General features: G+C 40.7%; 1 protein-coding gene and 1 long non-coding RNA gene across 2 annotated transcripts in view; one reads left to right on the forward strand and one right to left on the reverse strand.

Moving 5' to 3' along the window:
- TAPT1 (transmembrane anterior posterior transformation 1) overlaps positions 1-10,093 on the reverse strand; it is a 64,772-nt gene extending 54,679 nt beyond the window's left edge. Inside the window, 1 exon segment of the mRNA NM_001266589.1 lies at positions 9,827-10,093. Within this exon segment, the coding sequence (NP_001253518.1) occupies positions 9,827-10,025 (199 nt within the window). The 5' untranslated portion in view covers positions 10,026-10,093.
- Positions 10,094-18,842: 8,749 nt separating this feature from the next.
- On the forward strand, positions 18,843-22,140 carry LOC144341128 (uncharacterized). The gene is made up of 2 exons (XR_013417781.1): positions 18,843-18,969; positions 21,400-22,140. It is a non-coding gene; the product is annotated as an uncharacterized LOC144341128 (long non-coding RNA).
- The last annotated feature ends 4 nt before the right edge of the window (positions 22,141-22,144 follow it).

Here is a 22,144-nt window from a genome sequence, read left to right on the forward strand (position 1 = left end):
ACCTGCAAAACGAAACCAGTATCTTGCCCACTGACTCTGCACCTTTCCTGGAGTCCTGACTTTAGTTCCTGGCTTTACCTGTGACATAGTTGCTGCACTAGAAGCCCAGGGCCAATCTTGACAATCCCCTCTCTCTTCTTACCAAGGCCTACCAATTCTTCCTTTAAAACATTAACTTTTTCCCCTTTTTCCTATACTCCACCCTAGTTTAGTCCTCCCCATCTCTCTCCAGGTTATTGCAAAAGCTTCTTGATTGAGTACCATTCTTCCCATCTTTCCTCCCTTCAATGCTAACTCCACCTGGCAGCCAGACAGCAGCTCACACAGATCAGATATCGTTCTACTGAAACCCTTCAGTGATTCTTCATTACCTCCAGAATAAAGTCCTACCTCCTCAGTGTGGGCCATCGCAGATCCTCTATCACTGGCCACAGGCCATCTCTTCAGTCATGCTTCATACCTGCCTCCCCTGAATTTCTAGGTCACAATTTTCTTTTTATACCACTTTTCATTTCTCCCAAACATGTCAATGGGTTCACACTGCTCGTTGGTCTGAGAATTCCCTACCAATTTTCCAGGAGTGAACATGCCCAGACGGTACCTCCTCTGTGAAGACTTCCCTAAGTTTCTCAGGCAGAGTCTGTCCTTTCCCCCACTTGGCTTCCACAGTACCTGCGCCTGCCTATGATCTTCTGCAGCATACTACATTCATTTTCTTATCTGGTTTTCTCATTCACCTTTGCATCACTGGGACCCAGCACATAACAGGTACGCAACAAATGTTTGCTAAAACAATATATGGGTCAGAGGAGAAGAAGAGAAATCACAGAGAACAAAAACAGAATCAGACAGTGAAAAGCTAAAAACGAAATGGAAAGGGAAGTGACTAAGAAAAGAAAGAATTACAGACATAAAATGGAGTGGCCAAATTAGTCTCTTTAGGAGGCAGGCAGCAAAGAACAGAATTGACACAGAATTGAGGGAGTAATGTGAATGGCAAACTGGGCTAAACTTTCATGTGGGTGATCTGTCCCTTCTGATATGATAATTTCTGGCATTTTTCCATTTTTCTTTACTGCTGAATTGCTCTATTGAAAGATGATCTATATGAATACAAAAGTGGAATTCATCAAAATGTTCAATAGTAATGGAATTGCTTAATAAATAACAATGTACCAATATAAAACAAAAATCAGAAGTGGCAAAAGAAAAGCACACCAGATACTTGAGAAAAGAACTTGTGATTGTGACAGAATTGTTCAGAGACGCGGGGAGTCAGCAGGGAAGGAGTGAAAAGCTTCACTCAACGTAGCAGCTGCTGAGGACACAGGAGCCTCTACTCTGTCTGTGTAGCTAACAGACTGTAAAGGTAACCCAACGGGTACCTGAACCTCAATCCCCCTGAGGGAAGAGGGTGCCATGATGCAGTCACAGTCAGTGAGTGCCCTGGGTTTGGGAATGACGAGATCCTCACTGTCCACAGTAAGTGCAAGGAAAGAAATTAGGCAGCCCACAAGAATGCCATCTGCGTTAAAGAGATACAGAAACACATTACTGCACAATGATTTACAATTTTAAAAAGCAAATTAAATAAAAAGGTTTATTTGGGGCCGGGTGCAGTGGCTCACGCCTGTAATCCCAGCACTCTGGGAGGCTGAGGTGGGAGGATCACCTGAGGTCAGGAATTTAGGACTAGCTTGTCCAAAATGGTGAAACCCCGTCTCTACTAAAAATACTAAAAATTAGCCAAGCGTGGTGGCAGGCGCCTGTAATCCCAGCTACTTGGGAGGCTGAGGCAGGAGAATCGCTTGAACCCCAGAGGCGGAGGTTGAAGTGAGCCAAGATCATGCCACCGTACTCCAGCCTGGATGACAAGAGTGAAACTCCATCTCAAAAAAAAAAAAAAAAAGGTTTATTTGGAAAATTATTCTCCACAATGGTGTTTTCTCTGGTGACTGGGGATGACAGCTTTGACCATAAGAAGAGTTGGGTTATGATCTACAGAAGAGCATAGGATTAGCAATCACAGAAAGGGAGTACAGCTGTCTTAAACATTAGTCCTGTGACCCTACTCCAGTGACAGATGTCAATTTCACCGAAGAGAAAATGGAAGCTTAGAGGAGTTTTTTTTTACCTGTCAACTGTTTGCCTTATCCACAGAATCATCAAAGGACTAAGAGAGTACTTGTATGAAAGTATATAAAAACTGCAAAGCATGATGCACTGTCTTCAACTACTTCCTATTAACTTCACAAGTACTGTAGTATTAATCAATTCTGGTTTGGTGGTTATCTAATGTTTATTTCTGCAATCCTAGCTCTATCGCTAAAAGGTAAAATGACAAATAAGTATATTTAACAACGTATATAACCTAAGTAATTTTCTGTAAACAGGTTATCATACAACATAAATACCGAGTGTTTTAATTACAAGTACAAAACAATGCTGTGTCCGGATTCTACCTCTAGATATCCAAGAATTTGAATTACAAACACTAGTTTAGATTCTACAATGGAGAATATAAAAAGTCAAATAAAAACATAACCTATTTTGAGTGTACAGCTCTCACAACTATGAAACAGGTTCTACTGTTATGCTCATTTTGCAGATGAAGAAACCAAGGCCCAGAGAGGCTAAGGAGATTTCCAAGGTCACACAGGAAGCAAACAGAAAAGCCAGAACTCAAAGTCAAGAAGTCTATGGCTAGAGTGCGTGTTTTTCACCATTAGACAGCTTTTCCTATTATTGCCTCAAGTGCTTTTGTAAACAGGCCACTGCATTACTTCTGGAAAATCAGGAGCCCTCTGTCCCTCCTCTTTATCTGTGCTCCCACTGCACCTTGGGCTGACTTCTGTGAAGCTACACTCTTTAATAGTTGCTCCCTTACAAGATCATAAAGTTTCTGACAGCAGGCCCCATGTATCCCTATATTCTCGAAGTCCAGCCCTGCTGGTGAGTTCTGAATGTAGGGGTAATCTTTGTGTATAATTAGCGCGATGCTAATGGGCTGGGGAATGGTTTTAAATGATACATTAAAGAAATACTAACCACCACAACAAAGTTTCATAAGGTTAAATATCTTGAAAGCTTTGTCTTACCTCCTTCTCATCTACTCCTGAGTAAGTGGCTATATTTTAGGGATCAGAATCCTTCTATTTTACAGTATGAGGCAGTTTACAAAGGTCTTACATACATTACTTCATACAATTCTTGCAACAATCATGAGAGCTAAAGAGAGCAATTAATGCCGTCCATATTTTGTCCATTTTCACATTATGAAAAAACTGAGGTTCACAGAAGTTGAGTACAAAGTCATTGAAAAGTTAAGTGACAAACTGGGAATAGCACCTAGTCCAGTGTACTCTCTCGCCTATATCAAAATGATCAACCATCTCTCTGACAATTATAATTTGGCTGTGATTCATGGTGAAGGAGGTAGGAGGGTGCACTGCCTCATTGCCGGACCCCTGGAGTTAGCCTCGCTGGTTCTGCTCCGCCAGGACCACTCCCACCTTTCCCTGGAGAAGGCTGCATTTCCCAGCGCGCCACTCAATCCCCAGTGCCGAGTTACACCTGTGTTTCAGTGTTTTGCTTGTTTTTATTTTGCTAAACATTGCTCTCTAGAATTCTACAGACCCATCTGAACTTACCTATCCTATAATTTTGGCTACAGTTGCCTGGTTAATAATTTAGCAAAGCCACTGTTCTTTACCTATGGGTATCACCAAGAACTCTGATAGCTAAGTACATCTTAACTTCTGTCAGACTTTCGTGGTATTTCATTCCTTCTAAGCAAAACAGTCACTCTCATTTGTTATGCTAAACATCTACCTTTATGTTTTAAGAGTATTTTTCCAATAATCCAAATATTTACTTCCTGAACACTGATTTCAGTTTTTAAGATGTCAATTAATTTTAGTTCATTTATCCCAATCTTACCAGGAAGAAATATCATTCAGTAAAAGTCTTTTAAAAATAGATACTTTTGGGAAGCCGAGGCTGGTGGATCCTGATACCAAGAGATGGAGACCATCCTGGCCAACATGATGAAACCTCGTCTCTACTAAAAATACCAAAATTAGCTGGGCATGGTGGTGTGTGCCTGCAGTCCCAGCTATTAGGAAGGCTGAGGTAGGAAAATTGCTTGAACCTAGGAGGTGGAGGGTGCAACAAGGCACCAAGGTACTCCAGTCTGGCGACAGAATGAGACTCTGTCTCAAAACAAACAAACAAACAAACAAAATTTTACTATTTAATTATAACATAAACAAGTGCTTCAACATTAGAAGAACTATGTTTTGTCAACGTGAATTTTCCTTTTTTTTTTGAGACAGGGTCTCACTCTGTTGCCCAGGCTGCAGCACAGTGGCACAATCTTGGCTCACTGCAACCTCTACCTCCATGGCTGAAGCAATCCTCCCACCTCAGCCTCTCTAGCAGCTGGGACTACAGGCACATGCTACCATGTCCACCTAACTTCTGTATTTTTTATAGGTATGGGGTTTTACTATGTTGCCTAGGCTGGTCTTGAACTCCTAGGCTCAAGCAATCCACCCGCCTTGGCCTCCCCAAGTGCTAGGATTATAGGTGTGAGCCACCGCGCCCAGCCGTCAACTGTGAATATGTAATATGAGGAAAATAATACCAATCATAAATCCAAATCAGTTCCTCCAGTGCATATATATACACATACATATACATATATATATATTATATATATATATTTTTTTGGAGACAGAGTCTCGCTCTGACCTGTCACCCAGGCTGGAGTGCAGTGGTGTGATCTTGTCTCACTGCAACCTCCAACTCCGCCTCCTGGGTTCCAGCAATTCTCCTGGCTCAGCCTTCCAAGTAGCTGGGATTACAGGCACATACCTCCATGCCCGGCTAATTTTTTGTATTTTAGTAGAGACAGGGTTTCACCGCGTTGCCCAGACTGGTCTCGAACTACTGAGCTCAGGCAATCCACCCGCCTCAGCCTCCCAGAGTGCTGGGATTACGGGCGTGAGCCACTGCACCCAGCCCCTCCAGCATATTTTTACACTATATCGTCTCCTACCACAGAATTAATCTGTGATCCGGAACTTAAATTCAGAAAAAGCATAGTATAAATTGCCTTTTCCTCACCCCTAAAATAAAAAACACATTGTTTAATTATCTTCTAAGAAAGCTTATTTTAGAAATAAGAACCTAAGATTAAAAAGTATTAATTAAAAGTAATGAGTAATCATAAATATATTTATATGTTCAGTAATATGTCTAAATATATCTTTCTTAAAATAGCATTGAGCATTTAAAAAGTTGGAAAGTAATACTGGTTATAACTGTTAGGAAAATATGAAATATGCATACCTCCATAGTCTTAAATAACATAAAACTTTAGTAAACTTTATTAAGGTTACACTAAAATATTAGATAAGCTTATTAAACAGAGACACACTCTTGTACAAGGCCAATTAGTAATCAGCTTTTCTGGGAATCAATAATACAACAGCAATTCTGCCTTCCTAAGTCAAACATTAAGTAAAAGAACCATTTCACACAATATATTCAAGTTTTTAAGATGTTTAAAAAAATGTTTATAGTTTCATTTAGAGGAGTAAAGAGTAGAATATTTATAAATGTATAGATGGAAAACAGGTATAAACAAAGGAGTGACTTTTTCCAAGGTCATAAGGTTATAAAGCAAAGGATTACAAATGAGAATAGAATATCATTAATTTGACAGTCAATGCTATATATGCTTTCTAGAGACTTCTTTTATGCAAGTAGTCCCCAAATTGGAGGACAAATGAGCTGCTAGGATTGAATTTCAGAGAGTAAACTAGGTTAAAGTTAAAAACTGTAAAAAGCCAAGGCACTGAACTGATCAAAAACCAAAATAAGTAACTTTTCATTGTTCATTTGGTCTATATATACTAATTAAGTAAAGCAAGTGAGAATTTTAAAAGCAAAGCAATAGTTTGTCAGAAGAAGCTAATGTTACTTTGTATCTGGTTTGTGGTGACTCCAAGTAATTTCCCGGTTTTATAATTATTTTTCTTTTTCTTTGTAAACAAATTAATTGGCTCTAGATCATAATTAAAGGCAGTCACCCTTTAATCATCCATTAGGTTAAGTTTGGGGCCACTGGGATAACTATGTGATATAGGTGAAGACTGGTTAAATGAAAATATATTTTAATAAAAATGTATTTATAAGAAGAAACTGACAAATTTTCAATTACACAAAGAATAGGACATAGGTAACATGAATAGTTAAAACCTTCATCCCACTCAAAATCTTTTGAGGGTATTGCTAAAAATTCAGCTGACTTTTCTGAGTTTTCAGTCTTTCTTCCTGCCTCTGCTCAATCTCTAACAGATGTGAAGCAAGAAGAGGTCTAACCATGGTTAAAGAGAGAGGAGAGAGGCAAAAGAGATGGATAATAAGTTGAAGTTTTAGAAGTCCGGAGTCACTACTAAAGGAGAAAAGAAATGGGTCCACGGCACTGTTACCAGTAGAAACAATATGTTCACCTATACCTGACTTCAGGCTTTCTTGTTTTACAAGCAATACCTATCCCCATGCATCTCCAACACCTGCATTACACAGGTACTGTTTCATCCTCACAGGTGCTACCTACCCTTATTTACACCAAGCCTTCTGTTAAGTCTCCACGGTGACTAGAACCAACCTAGATGCTTCAGATACTGAACTATCTAGTAGTGGCATTATGAAACAGAACCAAATGGATTAGGCAAGCAGTCTAAGCAAGCACAGAGTTTACAAAGCAGTTCAACAACCCAACCAAGCCAAAAACACAGATTTCCTAATGTTTAGTCCAAAGTTGATTTGCTGGACTTAGATTCCTAAATAAAAATATGGCTATACAGAAATTCTCCTACCTAGGACTTCTGCAGATGAATCGAGTGGGGAACAAGCACAAAAACCTAATATTGATTATTTGGTTTTATGTCAAAAGGAACAACAGAAGTTGGTAGTATTTTTAAGGACAGGAAGAAAATACATACGAGATCAATCTGCAGTTCTTGATAACCACCATATCCAGAGTTTAAGGCCAGTAACCACATATGCAACAAGGGAATACACAATGACCATTCTGAGAGAGCAAATAAAAATAGGAATGATGAGTGGGATTCCCAATTCTAACTATGTTAAAAGGTGTAAGTACTCACATCTGAGACATGCTTCAGCCTATTGCCAGGCTAAATATAAGTCAGAACGGGAGTTCTGAGAACGAAGTGATGAGGAAAAGAAAGCTTAGACTTAATGGAGACACATGTATAATACAATATATAGCACATATAGCTGTTCATACAAACAAATATACATATCTAGTTTCTAAACATATAAATCAACAAGGAGAGATATAAAACAAAAACTGAACCTCAGACACCACATTTTGATTTATTTTATTCAGATGGAAGTTTGGATAAGTACCTAATATGTACATTCATTCAGGGAATTCCAGGCTGTTGGGACTGATCAACAAATGTCTTATCTGTAGGAGCCCTAAATTCCTTGTGAGAAATGATAAGGGGGACTTTGGAACTGACGGTTCAGCCACCAAGACACTAAAATTATGACTTTCAAAAAGAAAAGCCAAAGGCTGCCTTAACTTGCAGGGGGATCTAGAGCTCAAGAGCAGGTGTGCTAGACTCTCAGAGGCACACAAGACAATAAAAAATCGACAATACCTTAAGTCCGAGCATCTAGCCTTGAAGGACTAGTTTGATTCAGGGAGAAATGCTATCCAAATGACTCTAGGTGCTGCCACTCAAAGGCCCTCTGACCCAGGCCAGCTCCTACAGAATCATTTTTTAAAATTCTTAAAAGGAGGGGAAGGAGGATTACAGAGGAGGGGAAGAGGGCAGCACTAGACTTAGCAGCCTGGGCACTGAAGAAGGACTAAAATAATTCAGTCTCTAGTGGAGAAACTTCTAACAAATGTGGTTATCAGAGCTACAGGCTGGGTGCTAGCAGTGGCAGGAGCTATGTGACTTAGCAGAGCAGGGACACCAGGGGAAAAGAAGGCAGGGCTCATGTGGAGGCTCAGAGAGAACACTGGCCAGTGGCTCCAGCTGAAACACTCCTGGAATTTGGAATTCTTACCTAAATCCTGATCGCCAAGGCTAGTGTGACTTGGTAAAGCAGGAGTGGCCACTGACATCTCCTCACACAAAATCAATGGACCTGGGGAAAGAACAAGGACTACCCCAACAGCTAAACCTGGAGGCATCTCCCTGATAATGACTTCCTGCGACTATGGGTTTAAAAAAATCCAGCCTTAAACATGGTGAAGCATGTTGATGAAGAATGGATACATGGTATAATGAAGTCCATGGAAGTCCAGGTATCCAGTCCCAGAAAAAGCCAGGGAAGAAGTGTGAAGTGATACTGCAAGCTCAAGATCTGTGCTCATCAATAGGCTTCAAACAACTTCATTTCCTCTCCATGTAAACAAGAAAAAAGGGCTTTAAAATGGTGGCTTTCCTGCAACTGAGAAATATTTTAAAGAAAGTATAGTGAAGCCTGGCAACATCTATTTCTATTTACAAGAGTGCTTTTAATATTCAAGTCTAAGTAAGTAAACAGACAGTTGAGAGATTTGATATTTTGACTTACTTAGATCCTGCCAATTCAGAAAGTAAATACTTTTGAAAGCAAATGTTTAACTGAGAACTAAAGCAAATAAAGTACCGTTGAGAATTTTTAAGTGGTTAATTGAAAAAGACCAAACAAGACAGTCTGTAATTTTCATATAGACTGCTTCAAAATCGAATCTACGTCCAGTTCTGGGAATCAGCAAATCAATTAGAATCTCATCTGATCAACTTTATGCCCCTTAAGTACTCTTAAAATTTCCATACTCAAGTACAGTCAATGATGTAATCAGCCTCACAACTTAAAGTTATTTGCATGAACTGCAGGAAATAACGGCTAACACAGTCCCTTTTGGACAACAGAAATAATTTTTTAGTTGGAAGAAGTTTAATGGAGTTATGGTTCAGCTGCTGTTTAAAGCTTGAGGAATTAAAAGGTTGGGTTCACTCTATATTCAAGAAGACATCCATCTCAAAATCTTTTTTCATTTAAAACTAATTTGCAACTGCAATATGAATACTAATGCAAGTTTTAAAAATTTTTTAAATGAGAATAAAAACCTAGATCTTATATGAACTGTAACACTGTAACAATACGTTTAAAACTGGTCACTGAATGTAGCATTCATACGTACACATTTTCTCATCTAGCAATTTTTTTGGCTTAAGTTTCAGTTTAGGAAAAGTTCGGATGCAACATTTCATGGAGTGTTAAACATTTCTGTACTGGGCAAAACTACTGAACTTCATGGTCACTACCACACCGTCAACTGTCTGTGAAAAATCTATTTGGAGAGCAAGTTAACAGGTCTCTATGGCTCAAGTTCACTTAAAATACAGAACAAAAAAAGTCACCTTGACATGAATATAATTAAGAAATCAGCCGTGTGCTTCTCACGTTTTGGCTCCGAGACGTGGAGATGCCCGCTAACCTAAGACCTTCCCAGAGCGGTGCAGGGACCCGGACAGAACTTTCCCGGCCGCAGACCCCTTCTAGCGCACACCTGGCCTGGCGCTGCCGCGGGAGCCTCGGCGGTGCGCGCGGAACCCGCCCGAGGAGCTGTCAACGGCCGCGGAGCATCGGCAGCGCGCGCGCCCACAGCCCGGGCGATCCCGGGAGGCAGCGCCGGCCGCGGGGCTCGGGGGCCGAGGTCCCAAGGCGCCCTCGGTGCCCAGTCCGCCCCTTGGTGCCCGCCGCGGCCTAGCGCCGCCCGCCTCACCTGTGCGGCCCCGGCGCCTCTCCCGCCGCCGGTCGCTCTCGTAGAAGCCCAGCGTCTCAGTGAGCTGAGGCGCCGGCGGGGGCCCCTGTCCGCCGCTGCTGCCCGGCTGCTCCGCCTCGCCGCGGCCGTCCCGCTGCGGGCCGTCCACGCCGCCACCGCTGCCTTCTCCCGGGGCGGCCGCGTCGCCAACGCCCGCCATGTTCCGAGCACAACAAACTGTCCCCGCCGCCTCCCTCCAGCCTCTGGCCCGGCCTCCGCCTCCGGCCGGCCCCCTCCCCGCCTCGCCCCGCCCCTCGCCGGAGCCCGGGCCGCCGCTGCCGCCGCCGCCGCCGCCGCCGCCATCCGCGGCCCGCCGACTGGCGCGCACCATTGGCGTCAGCGACGCGTGTGAGGCAGCCGCCGCTGCTGCCGCCGCCGCCACAGCCGCCGCCATCTTCTTTTTGCCCTCGCCGTGGCGGGCGGCTGTTTCCCGCGCCGTGGCTGGCTCCGCCGGCCGGGGCACCGCGCCGGGCTCCATGCAGCCGGGCTGCGCGGTCGCGCAGAGCGGGCGCCTTCGGGGCTTGGGTCTGGGACCCGGCAGGAGCGGGCCGGGGATGGCAGCGGCGGGCGGCGGGTCGGCCGTGGAGCCCCGGGGAGGCTGCCGCCCCGGCCGCTGTCCGCAGTCTGCGAGGTGTCCGGCCGCACGCTCAGGGCCCCTTTTGCAGACTGGGTGCCCGGAGTGCGCCGGCGCCGCCCGCCAGGTCTTGGCACCGCTGGCGCGGGCGCGGGCGCGGCCGCGGCGGCGAGGGCCCGGCTCCAGATCCCCGACCCCCGTGAGCTCCGGCCCTGCGTGCCCGCTATTTTGGTTCCATCTCTTCTGCATATTTATGCTTGCCTGTCACATTCCCTGGCCTCTGAGTGTCCTTTGGCAGTTTCCAAAGCACTTGGGCTAGAAGGAGCTTGGGGAGCTTCACAACAGGTGGGGGCGCGCAGGGGAGGGGCCGCGGCCGGACCAGCAGAGCGCTTCAAGGGCTGGCGCTGGGACGGACTTTCCACACTGTCTTTAGGGACTGGGGTTAGCAGACAGCCCTTGGCCACCACTGTGTCCTTACTCTGTCGCTTTACTTGGGGTTGGACCTCCCCTTTCCAGCTCTGGCGTGTGACCCCGCACCGAGCGTGGTGTCAAGACCACCACCAGCTGGGGCCGTGGGAGCGAAGGTGCCCCAGGCTCGGGGAAGATGCGGACCTTTTACCCTCTCGGCAAGTGATTGTTGCGCGCTCTGGTGAGGGGACAGTGGTACCGCGATTTCCCATGTGCCAGCTTCGGGACTCAGATGTGCTTTTGTGTCTCTTTGATTAGCAAAAGCAAAAAGAATTCCTCCCCGAACACTAAGCTTCCTGGAAACTTCCCTAGACCTAAACTTGAGAACCGCATATAAACGAACCTTGAGGGTTCTGTTGTCGGTAGCGGGTTACCTGATTGCAAACTGAGCAAGTTTAAAACGGAGTGGGCTGCTTTGAGCTGCACAGCCGCCTGGCATTGTGACAGCTGAGCAGGAGGCAGAGGTGAGAGCCCAAGATGGACTAAAAATGCCCCAGCAGCTAGGAGCCCAGCCTCGTTGAAAGGAGGAACATTCGGTGCAGGCGTCGGAACCTTATCCTTTATGAAACGGGACAGCTCACAGGATTACATTTCTAAGCCAATCCTGTGATGATCCTCCATGAAATTCTCTATTTTCGTTGCATGTGGTCAAAACTGAGCCTCACTGAAACAATTGAAAACAAGTATTCTCGACAAATCTTAAGAATCGTTTTGAAAATCAAAAGGTATGGAAAGTGTTGTGACTTCTTTCTAAGCTTTATTCAGCCCAAATTCTATTATTCTCTGATCTTTTATGGTGTAAAATCATACCCATTCCATTATGTATTGATTGCAAAGAGGGAAGTAGGCTTTTATTGCTATGTTTATGTCAGTTTCCATTTACTGTCTCACCACATTTATTGGGTTATTGCCTTTGCCTTTGACTCGACAGGAGCTGGAAGGGTAAGAATCCCAAATTCTGTTTCCTAAGGCAGCCAGTTGTCAGAATGAACTTTCTTCATTTTCTATTATGAGGCCTGAGGAAAGACATTCGGTTCCAAAGGCTGTGCCTATCCTTTTAAATAGAAGAGAGAAGGCCTGGCACGGTGGCTCACGCGTGTAATCCCAACACTTTGGGAGGCCGAAGCGGGCGAATCACGAGGTCAGGAGATCGAGACCAGCCTGGCCAACATAGTGAAACCCCGTCTCTACTAAAATTACAAATAATTAGCCGGGCATATGGCGGGCGCCTGCTTGCCTGTATTCCCAGCTACTGGAAGGCTGAGGCAGGAGAATCGCTTGAATCCGGGAGGCGGAGGTTGCAGTGAACCGCACCGAGATCGCGTCACTGGACTTCAGCCCGGGCGGCAGAGTGAGACTCCGTCTCAAAAAAAGAAAAAAAAAAAAGACAGAAGAGGAGGAAGCAGCCGTGCCAAAAAAAAAAAAAAAAGGAAGCAGCCATGCCAAGGCTAGGTACTGACTGAAGCAGGAGGAACAAATTGGAAATGTGGGAATGCAGATGTGGGCAAGTTGAGGGTCTTGTAGCTTCTCTTCGGTTGATCTTTTCACTGAAGCTGCTTTGTTATATCTGACATGTGAAACTGCACAATTTCAAACCTATATTGAAGTCAACATACAAAAAAGCATTTTAGAAACAACCATTAGTAAAAATACTTTTTTCAGCTATTCTTCCCTTGTATGGGTGTTGATAATCAGATAATCAAATAGCTTATTGCATATAGAAAATTGTTTTCTTTGAGTTAATTCAACGTGTTGCAACTTAGTTAGAATCCAGGAAAATAGTATTTTCCAATATGTATTTGGAATCTTCAAAGTATTAGGTTACAAATTACCTTAAAATAAGAAATATTTATGCAGCATAGAAGAACCAGCAGTTCTCCGAGGAGGATAAATAGCAGTCAAAATATTATAATGCACTTTATATCAGTTGTAAAAAGAAAAATACAGGCTTGGATTTATGGTATTACCATTAGAAAAACAATGAGTATTTAAGAAACATAGCAACCTTAGCCATTAAATAGGCATCAAATAACATTCTGAATTAAGTTATAAGATTAAATGAAGATTTGGATGACAATGACAATATTGTCCATCATTGTCATCCAAATCCTGGTTTTATCTTATAACTGTTTTTAGGGGTAATTCTAGTGAATTGTCGCTATAAGATGTTTGAAATTAGTTCCATACACTTTTCCTGAATCAATTTAAATATTGTTTTCACAAACAATAAGATGGTATACTGTAGCATGTCTGCACTAAAAAGAAAAAAAATACTGCACAGGTGGGGAGTAATTTCAGTAGAGGAAAGTGATGAATATTGGATGTGAGTTCAGAAACCAGAGGTTGATAAAGTCTTGTGATTGCTATATGCATTATGAAGCTACTGTGTTTTGAAAATTGCAAAACAGTCATTTTTAAAGAACAAAAATTTGGTGAGTAGCATACGCAGATTTCAAACATAAATTGCATAACTTCATATTTCAGTAATTAAAGATTTAACAATTGGGATTTTGTGACTAAACAAAATATACTGAACCCATTACGTATAAGCCATGGATTCAAAGCTCCAGAAAGTTATCTTAATGAGGCATGTAAACTCTTTTTGTTTAATGTCCACACCAGATCATTATGGTCTGCCATTTCATGAAATAGCAAGACTTTTAAAATAAGTGATGTTTTTTAGTTTGTATTTCTATATTCTTTCCTACCAGGTATAGCACAGTGTAGTACAAGGGCCTACAGTTATAAGCCTCGGGAAAGATGCTGTTTTGGCCACATATTTCATCTGTGTGACCCTGGAAAGAGGGTCTCAGAGGGTCACTGTGGCCCTCAGTGTCTTTTCATTGGTAAGTGGGTCATCATCTCTTGTATAATGAGAGCTGAAAAAAGTACCATTTTCCTTTTATTCTCCCTTCCTTTCATTTAGGCTGTAGTTTTCACTTTTTAACTACAAAGCAGTTTATCTCTTGATAACACTTCTAGTGTATTGTCCCTAAAATATTTTTGAAAGTAGTTCTATACACTTTTCCTGAGTAATAAAAACATGACATATTTGCTAACTTGAAAGAATCCCGAGTCAGGAAATGGCCTGGATTCTCTCTGACCTTCAACTAAAGTCTTTGACCAAAGGAGCACAGGTGACCCCTCTCTGCTTCATTTTCTGACTTATAGAGTATTGGACTCAATGACCGATCCTCCTCCCTTCTAGCTCCAAAATACTGGGCTAAACTCCATGCAACTCCCTTCTGAATAAAAATAGTAGACAGGCATGCACTATCAACATTTGTAGAAAAATATGAAATGCTTACAGTCACTTTGTAATTGACTCTAAGGTTTGAATGCATAGAGTTTAAATGCAATAATTGTGTTGATAACAACAAAGACATGTAAGTTTTTATGTACCTTTATGTTCTGTGCATTAGTCCTTCATTTCTGGGCATGAGGAGAAGTGATGGTTTCTCAGTGACTTTCCAGAACTCTAAGGCTGTGTTTCTCACACCAGGCCTCAGGGTTTCTACATTTTGAACAAATTTCCAATATTGTACCCGTGCACACCTAAGTCTAAGAACTCTGCTGTAAGGTGACATTAAACAACACCTGAAGTTATATTTGAGATGATTACTAAGTAATCATTGTACGGTTGATTTTCATAATATGGATTCAAACACTGAATAGAGCACAGTTTTAATTAAATCTGTATTTCTCAGTTGAAACTTTATTTTAGCATTACATGACTTCTATTTCATGAATCATAAATGTCATGTGTCTTCACAAACTGTAGTTCTGAATTTAATTCATTCACCATTTTGTCGTCAGAAAGAAGAGTTGATGTTTTTGAAAGATCTAAACAGCTTTGCAGCTGATGTTCTAAAGAAATAAAATATACTGCTGAACGCAGAACAAGCCTTTGCACTAAATTAATGTGAGTTTGAATTTCTGAGTTTCAGTAATAATAATTTCTGTCTTTGGCAATCATTTTTGGACTGATGCGCCTTATGTTTTATTCTTTTTGGACTTTATTCCATGGATTTCCAAAGGACATCAATTCGCTTTATTTCTGGAAGATGTAACACAAATTAAGTAATGTGCCTTTGATTCTAATGTACCTGTTACACCTTAACTAAAGCATGAGCAACATCATTTTTAAAAGCATTTCTTTGACATGAGAATATATGACAGAAACCATCGTAAATAGGACTTTTTGAAAACTACTTTGCTGAAAGGGGTGTTTTGTAAAGGATATTATGTTCTGAAGACCTAAAGGTGGGTTCTGTTTATGTAATAAAAGTGTATGAACCTATATAATTTCATGGCTTATTGGCTTATAGGGCCTTTTATTCATGATCAGTTATAAAATGTATTTTGTGCTGGATTTTAAATTTCTGGAAAATTTCAAAATACTGATGAAAGGGCCCCTGGTAATGACTCAGCAGGCTTTCCATTCCAGATTTATCTCTTTGAGAAAAAAGAACAGTGTTTCTCATTATCACCATGAAAATAAATAGACGCTGTTTCAAACCGTGTTAATCATTTAGTTGGTTAATTAGCAATAATCATTTTGCAGAATAAATTCAGACCTTCCAGTAATGTGTTGATAACTGTCAAAAATCCTTTTTTCTAAATCTAGCTGGCAAAGGCTTTCATTTTGGAATTCAGGAAGCAGGGGAGATTTTATTTACCACCCAGTTCCTGTTGCTAGTCCTTTTGAATTTTGCCTTTCAGAGTTGTTTTTTGTTTGTTTGTTTGTTTGTTTTTATTCTTTTTGTTATTCCCCAGTGGCAAGTTATTTATTGCTTCTTTTGGCCACTTATCAAATAGCAGTTGGTAATCGGGAGATTTTACGTGGTATTTAGGATAGTTTTTTGCTTTTTTTCTAGTGTTTCTAGTTGAACTATGATGGATTAAGGGTAACTGGGTAATTTTTCTCTTGACATCGATGCCCTTTAAGCTCTTTTGGGCTGTGATCCTGCTCTTGTTATTAGCTTTCATTCTGTTCATTAATCAGTGTTTTCATTCTGGCAGTTTTTCCTTTTCTTTCTCCTTCTTGTTTCTGAGATTAAAAAGTGAAAGCAGTCTTTTACAAGGATCTATTGTTTGTTATCTTTTAGGCAAACCCAAATATTTATTTCTCTCTTTTGCCTTCATACCCAAATTTATTGCAAATGCATGATAAACTTTCGGATTCTCAAAAATCTTCTCAGGGTTTCTGCTTTCCAGGTTTTAGAAATTAGATTATCTGATTTCAAGGCCTTAGATTTTCAAATTGCCCTTTTGTATGCATCTATTCTATTCGCTTTTCTTTTCAGTTCTAAGTCTATGTTTATGTGTAAAATGCTTCTCTTGTTTCTGACATTTTCCAATTTAGTATCAATTTCTAATAATGAACCACTTTTACCTGCTTGTCTTCCATGTGGATGCTTAATAAATACTATAACTTAGGTATACAGTTTCATGGAGGAGAAAAGAATGTGGTTAATTTTTTGAAATAGCAATAAGAAGAAAACATATTGTAGCTTTAGCAAGCATTATTTTCTTGTGACAGTTTTATCCTCCTAATTATACTTTGCCTAAGCTGGTACTAACGTTAATTCACGTTCTCCTAAGCATATGCCCACTCTTGACAGATATACACTGGGGTTGCAAATTTGGCATGTATAATTTACACATAAATATTCGATTGCTAAGAAAACTGAGACTAAATCAGATGCTGGTCATTGTCATCTTTTAAATTACACTCTGACCTTTCATCAGTCTACTTAGCGGTGTAATAACACAATTGTCTTAATATAAATAATTCATTTCTAGTGCTGCAACCCATTTTTAAATATTCAATTTTAATATTTATTATAGTTCTGATATTTATTATCTGAAATGTTTGGTTAGATATTCTTTTTCTGAATAGTACTTAGTTTCATGTAATTTGATTTTATTTTTACTAGCTGGATAAACACACAGTTTCTACTTTATCTTAATGCATCCAACAAAATCAGTCTTGTATTAAGTAATTAAGGTCCAAAAATCAGTTGGTTCCACTGACTTTGGGCAATGCAATGTCCACTCCAAATCTGTAATTTGTTTCCCTCTGATATTTTGATAGTGTTCCACAGAGGATGCCTAATTGGTGTGATTAGCCTTCTTCACTGGTGTTTTATGGACAGTATAACTGGCTTCTCCCTTGAAAGCAAATAGTTTTCTTTATGTTGGGAGTATTTTTTAAAAATAGCTTATCAGCAAAGGTTTTTCTTCTGAGTGTGTTTTTTTAAGCTAAATCTTTTAGAAAGGCAGCAACCGTTAATCCTTCAGGGACATATATAAACACACAGGTGGATTTGCCCATGCGAGTATTTGTTTTTAGCTAATGGATAGTTTTCTCAAAACAATCTGTTCTTTTGCCTGTGTGCACCAAAGTGGGTGAAATATTTGGGACTACACCATAAAAAGTAATCTTGAATGATGGCAGTAGGCTATAAAAGTTCATCATGCAGAGAGTAGCAGAATATAATGGAGAAAGCTATAAACTTAGAATCAGGAGGCCTGCCACTTATTAGTTGTGGAACGTGGATGTGCTCTGGGCCATTATTACCTAATTTATGTAGCAGAAGGTGGGCTAGATTGTCTCAAAGTCTCCTTTCAGCTCTAGAGTCACGTGATTTTTTAGGTGCCTCTTTGGTTATTTGAGGCTAGCATTAAATGCTGACATTCATTTGTAATATTATCCTTCTGGTGAGCTCAGGTACCCTGCTGTAAATGATAATGTTTATCTGAAATTGCTTACCTTCAAACAGCAGTCTTTAGTATTTCTTATTCAGCATACATTTGTTGACCAGATTTTATGTGCCCAGTACTGGTAAAAAGCCTTAGAGTAACAAAGGTAAATAAGATGAATTTCCCACCCACGAGTAATTACATTGCTATACAGTAAGTACCACAATGGAAGACCATATGAAGTACCATGGTAGTTCAGAGGAGAGATTAATTAATTTGGCTTTGGGATGACCAGGTCAGCTTAGAAGGAAATGGCATTTAGATGGATCTGGAAAGATTTGTTTGCCAGATGGAAAACAGGGCTGAGGATGGCAACTGAAGGGCCTGACAGGTGGGCGCTAGAGCACGGGCAGAATGAGATTTCCAAGGCTAAATAGTAGACCATGAATGGGGCTGGGATAGAGCATTTTGACTTAAGGAGAGTGGGGAAGAATGGCCTGGAAGTGAAATGAGGAATTAGGGCATTTGTAGGTTGCCAACACTTCCTCTTGGCCATCTCCACATGTTGAAGAGTAATTCTGGTTTTTTGTTTGTTTGTTTGTTTTTAATCTGGTGTATATTGGGATATGCTTGCATTTCTACAAAATTTTCACAAGAATAATTGGAACAATAATCTGTTTATTGAACATTTACTATGCATTAAGTCTTACTCTCAATGTCCAAGTCCAGGATCTAGTTAAGACATTTTACCATCTTTTTTTTTTCCTGAAAAGTTGTTTCAGCACAACATTCATAGAACAAACTTAAAAAAAATTTTTTTTGTTTTGTTTGGCTATAAGACAATAAATCATTCATTAAGGATTAACATTTTTTGACAGCAACTCACAGATACATTTTAATGATAGGCAATGTATTCACATATAAAATAATCATATTTAGCCTCAGAACCTCAAATCAAATCATTTCAGTCTATTGAAAGGATGAAATGGGATGTCGATGGCTTGGAAGCAGTCTTTTGTAAACTTTAAAGTTCTAGATTATTGTCAGTAAGTATAAATATCAGGAAGAAGACATTATGTATTCAATTTTGTGTCTGAGTCTCAGCCTAATCCCCCAATGGTTATGGAGTAGGGTAAGAACTGTATGTCAATTTGGAATCAGACTCTCTGTTTTGAGCCATTTAATTTAGACACATTATTTTAATGTAAGCGCTTTTGCTTTTTCTTTGGCAGTCAGTGTGCAATTTTAATTAGCACTTGGAACCCGGAAGAATACAATGATGAGCACAAGGCATGAAGAAATACGTTCATAATGGCCTGCCTGAGGTCTCTGGCAGCACCCAAGAAAGACGCTTTCGGTATAATGCTCAATGCTTCTGAGAAATCTTCCTTGCTGATGATTTATACTCTTGTACATTTAATTATTTTAGAGTTTCAAAATATTGGCATTAGCAGCTTTGTCATCTATACTACACTCAAGGAATATTAATTTCCTAAACTTATTCTGATGTAGTAACTGAGGTGTAAGAAAACAACTTATTTTCTACATCTGCCTAGGACTCTCTTCCCAACTTTGCCAGTCAAGCTCTTCCACATCCTTTAAGCCCCAGCTCTAATATTCTCCCTCACAGTCTTTTTAACTTCCCTTGGTCATTCTTTTCAATATACACCCATGGTTCATGCATCTTAGCGTCTTAGTGTGCATGCCACACTGCGTTGTAATATTTTTTAATGCATTACTCCCCCTGTCAGCTCTCGATCCCATATTTGTAGGAACTGTGTCCGTATGTGTATTTTGGTTGCATCTAGTTGAAAGACAGAGCATGGTGGAATAGAAATAACATGCACCTTATAAACTGATATAGGTTGAATCCAAACTGCTCCTTACTTGCTGTGGGGACTGGGGCAAGTTACTTCTTTGAGCTTTTTTAAAACAACAATAGTAATACCTGCTATGCAGGATTGTTGTGAAGATTAAAGAAGCTCCATTCATTGGTTCAACAAATATATGGAGAAGTCCTATTACATGTCAGTAATTACAAGTGTAACTGTACTTGGTGTTAAGAATATAAAGGTAAGTCATGACTTTGTCCTAAGAACTTTACAATGTGGTAGTAGAGAAAGACTAGGAGATAGTTGCAACATAATTCTCAAAGGATGAGTAAGAATTCACTAGCATGGGAGTTATAGGGTTTAGGTTGAAAGCAGCAGGATTTGAAGTAGAAGCAGAACTGTGTGCAATGCCTTTAAACCAGGGAGGGGATGGAAAGTCTAGGGCACAGAGGGAGGTGTAATGTAGCTGTGATGGTGGGGTTAGGCTGCAGATATAAATATTACAAAGGGCCTTGCAAGCTAGGCACAGGGCAGAGGGAACCTGTGAAGAGTAGATGATTAGATTTGCATTTTAGGAAGATCTCTTTCCTTGCTGACATGTGTAATGGTTTGAGGGAGTCAAGAGAATCAGTATGACCAGTGAAGAGGCTGTAGCACAAAAGTGTTAATGGCCTCAACAGCAGCAGTTACAGTGGAAATGGGGTGGAGAGAATATGTTGAGAGATAATTAGGAGCCAGAAAAGGCAGGATGTGATACTGTGTACAGGTTGGGGAAAAGTGCGTAAGGAAGACAGAGGAAATTTCAGGGGAAATGTACAGAACTTTGACTTGGGGATGATGGTGCTATTCTCAGAGATAGGAAATGCAAGAGAAGCAGTTTAGGGTATAGGTAGGGAATGGAAAGTGACTCCAGTGTGGAAATTGTGGAATTTGAAGTGCCTATAGGGAGTGCAGGACATTTTGACATCATCATTTTGAGCTCTTGTATGTTTTGACCCTGCTGTTTTTTTTTTTTTGTTCTTGAATATAAACGTTGCCATCAAGATGATATCAACACTGATGAATTTTGTGGTAAAGATTTATTCCAGGGTTAACTTCATTAAGCTAGTTTAATTTCTTGACCTATTTCCTATATGGCAAATTTAATCTTTTCCCATTTGTTCCCTCCTGTATTTTTATTTTACTAGCACTGTTTCCATCAGGGCAAAATCTTTCTTGTGTACATTTTACAATGAATACTTGATTTATCAACTTCTTTATCATCATCTTTGTCAAATTTTTACAGATATAACTTTTTCATGGTAAATGTCATTTTAGCTCTACTATTTTTACCATGTCAAATTTTGTACATCCACTTTTTTTGATTTTTCATTAATTTGTGAGCAATAATAATTCTTTACCATTTTCTGTTTTTGATATTTTCAGTTGTATTTTACCTTTTTTTGTAACCAGCAAGTTTCATGAGACAATTTTTTCAACTGTAAAAATTACTGATGATCTGTGATTCTCAAGTCAGCTTTTCATCTATAGCAAATTTTGCTGTGTATCATTTTGGCCCTTGTCTGTTTCATTTTGGTTCTTAAAACCAAAACTGCCTCAGAATCTAAATGACATTCTTCTGCCTATGGAAGAGCCAAGGAGAAAAGTCCAGAACATAGGTACATGTATATAGGTATGGTGATTTGGAGAGAAGTCTAGGATGAAACGTAATTTGTAAGCATTTGCATCTGGGTATGAGGGCAAGAGAGTGGATGACATCTTACCAAAGAGTATGTAGCATAAGAGAAGGGCACCCAAGAACACTAGGAGAAGGAATCCAGGAAGGAGTGGTAGAAGGTAGGGAGAAACCCACAAGATGGGGTTCTTGTGGAAGACAAGTCAAGAAAGAGGAAGTGGTCAACAATGTTGGATGCTGCCAAGAGGATGCATACTGAAATGTGTGGATTTTGCAACAGTAACATCACCCTGTCATCGCTGAAGGCAGCCTCATGAATGGAGAAAGATCTGCAGCTGGGTATACAGAAGAGGAGCAAGAAGGAAGCGAAGATGTGGAGACAATTACAAGGACAACACTGGGCTGCAAGAAGAAAAATTTGCTTATTGATTCACTGGTTTGTTTCCTTTTAATATGAGAGAGACTTAAGCATGGTTAGGTGCTGATGGGTTGGAGAGGAGAGGATGAATGTACAGGAGAGTTGGAACTGGATCCCCAAGAAGAGCATTAAGATCCCAGTCCTTTCCTAGGGTAGAATTTAGCATTGCTGCCTAAATCTTCATATCCTCTGCAGCCGCGTGCCCAAGACAGAACCATCCTCAATCTGGCCCATCCATTTGGGCTTTTACTTTGGGTTCCCAATTAAACCCCTAATTCCTTCCTGGGCCCAGAACTTTCTCCAGAGCTGCTATCACTTGCTTATCACCTCTCAGTCAAGGGGATCTTACTGCCCTTAACCCCACAATACTATCGCTTGCCGTGACCCTTGAATATTACTGCTTTTGAGAAAGTCTTGCTACCACGTGTTGGCCACAACATCAGATAAGCTTTGATACTCTTGCTCTCCAGCTGTGAGCTGGGTCTTACCCCATCTACTAGATCCACCACTCACAGATTAGATGAAATAGAACACTCTGTCGTGACCTTGACCATTCCCTGTTCTTCCCATTTGTCCGGAGACTGAATAAATTATGGCAAAACTTTTG

This window comes from Macaca mulatta, chromosome 5, assembly GCF_049350105.2.
Source record: "Macaca mulatta isolate MMU2019108-1 chromosome 5, T2T-MMU8v2.0, whole genome shotgun sequence".
Classification (NCBI taxonomy): Eukaryota; Metazoa; Chordata; class Mammalia; order Primates; family Cercopithecidae; genus Macaca; species Macaca mulatta.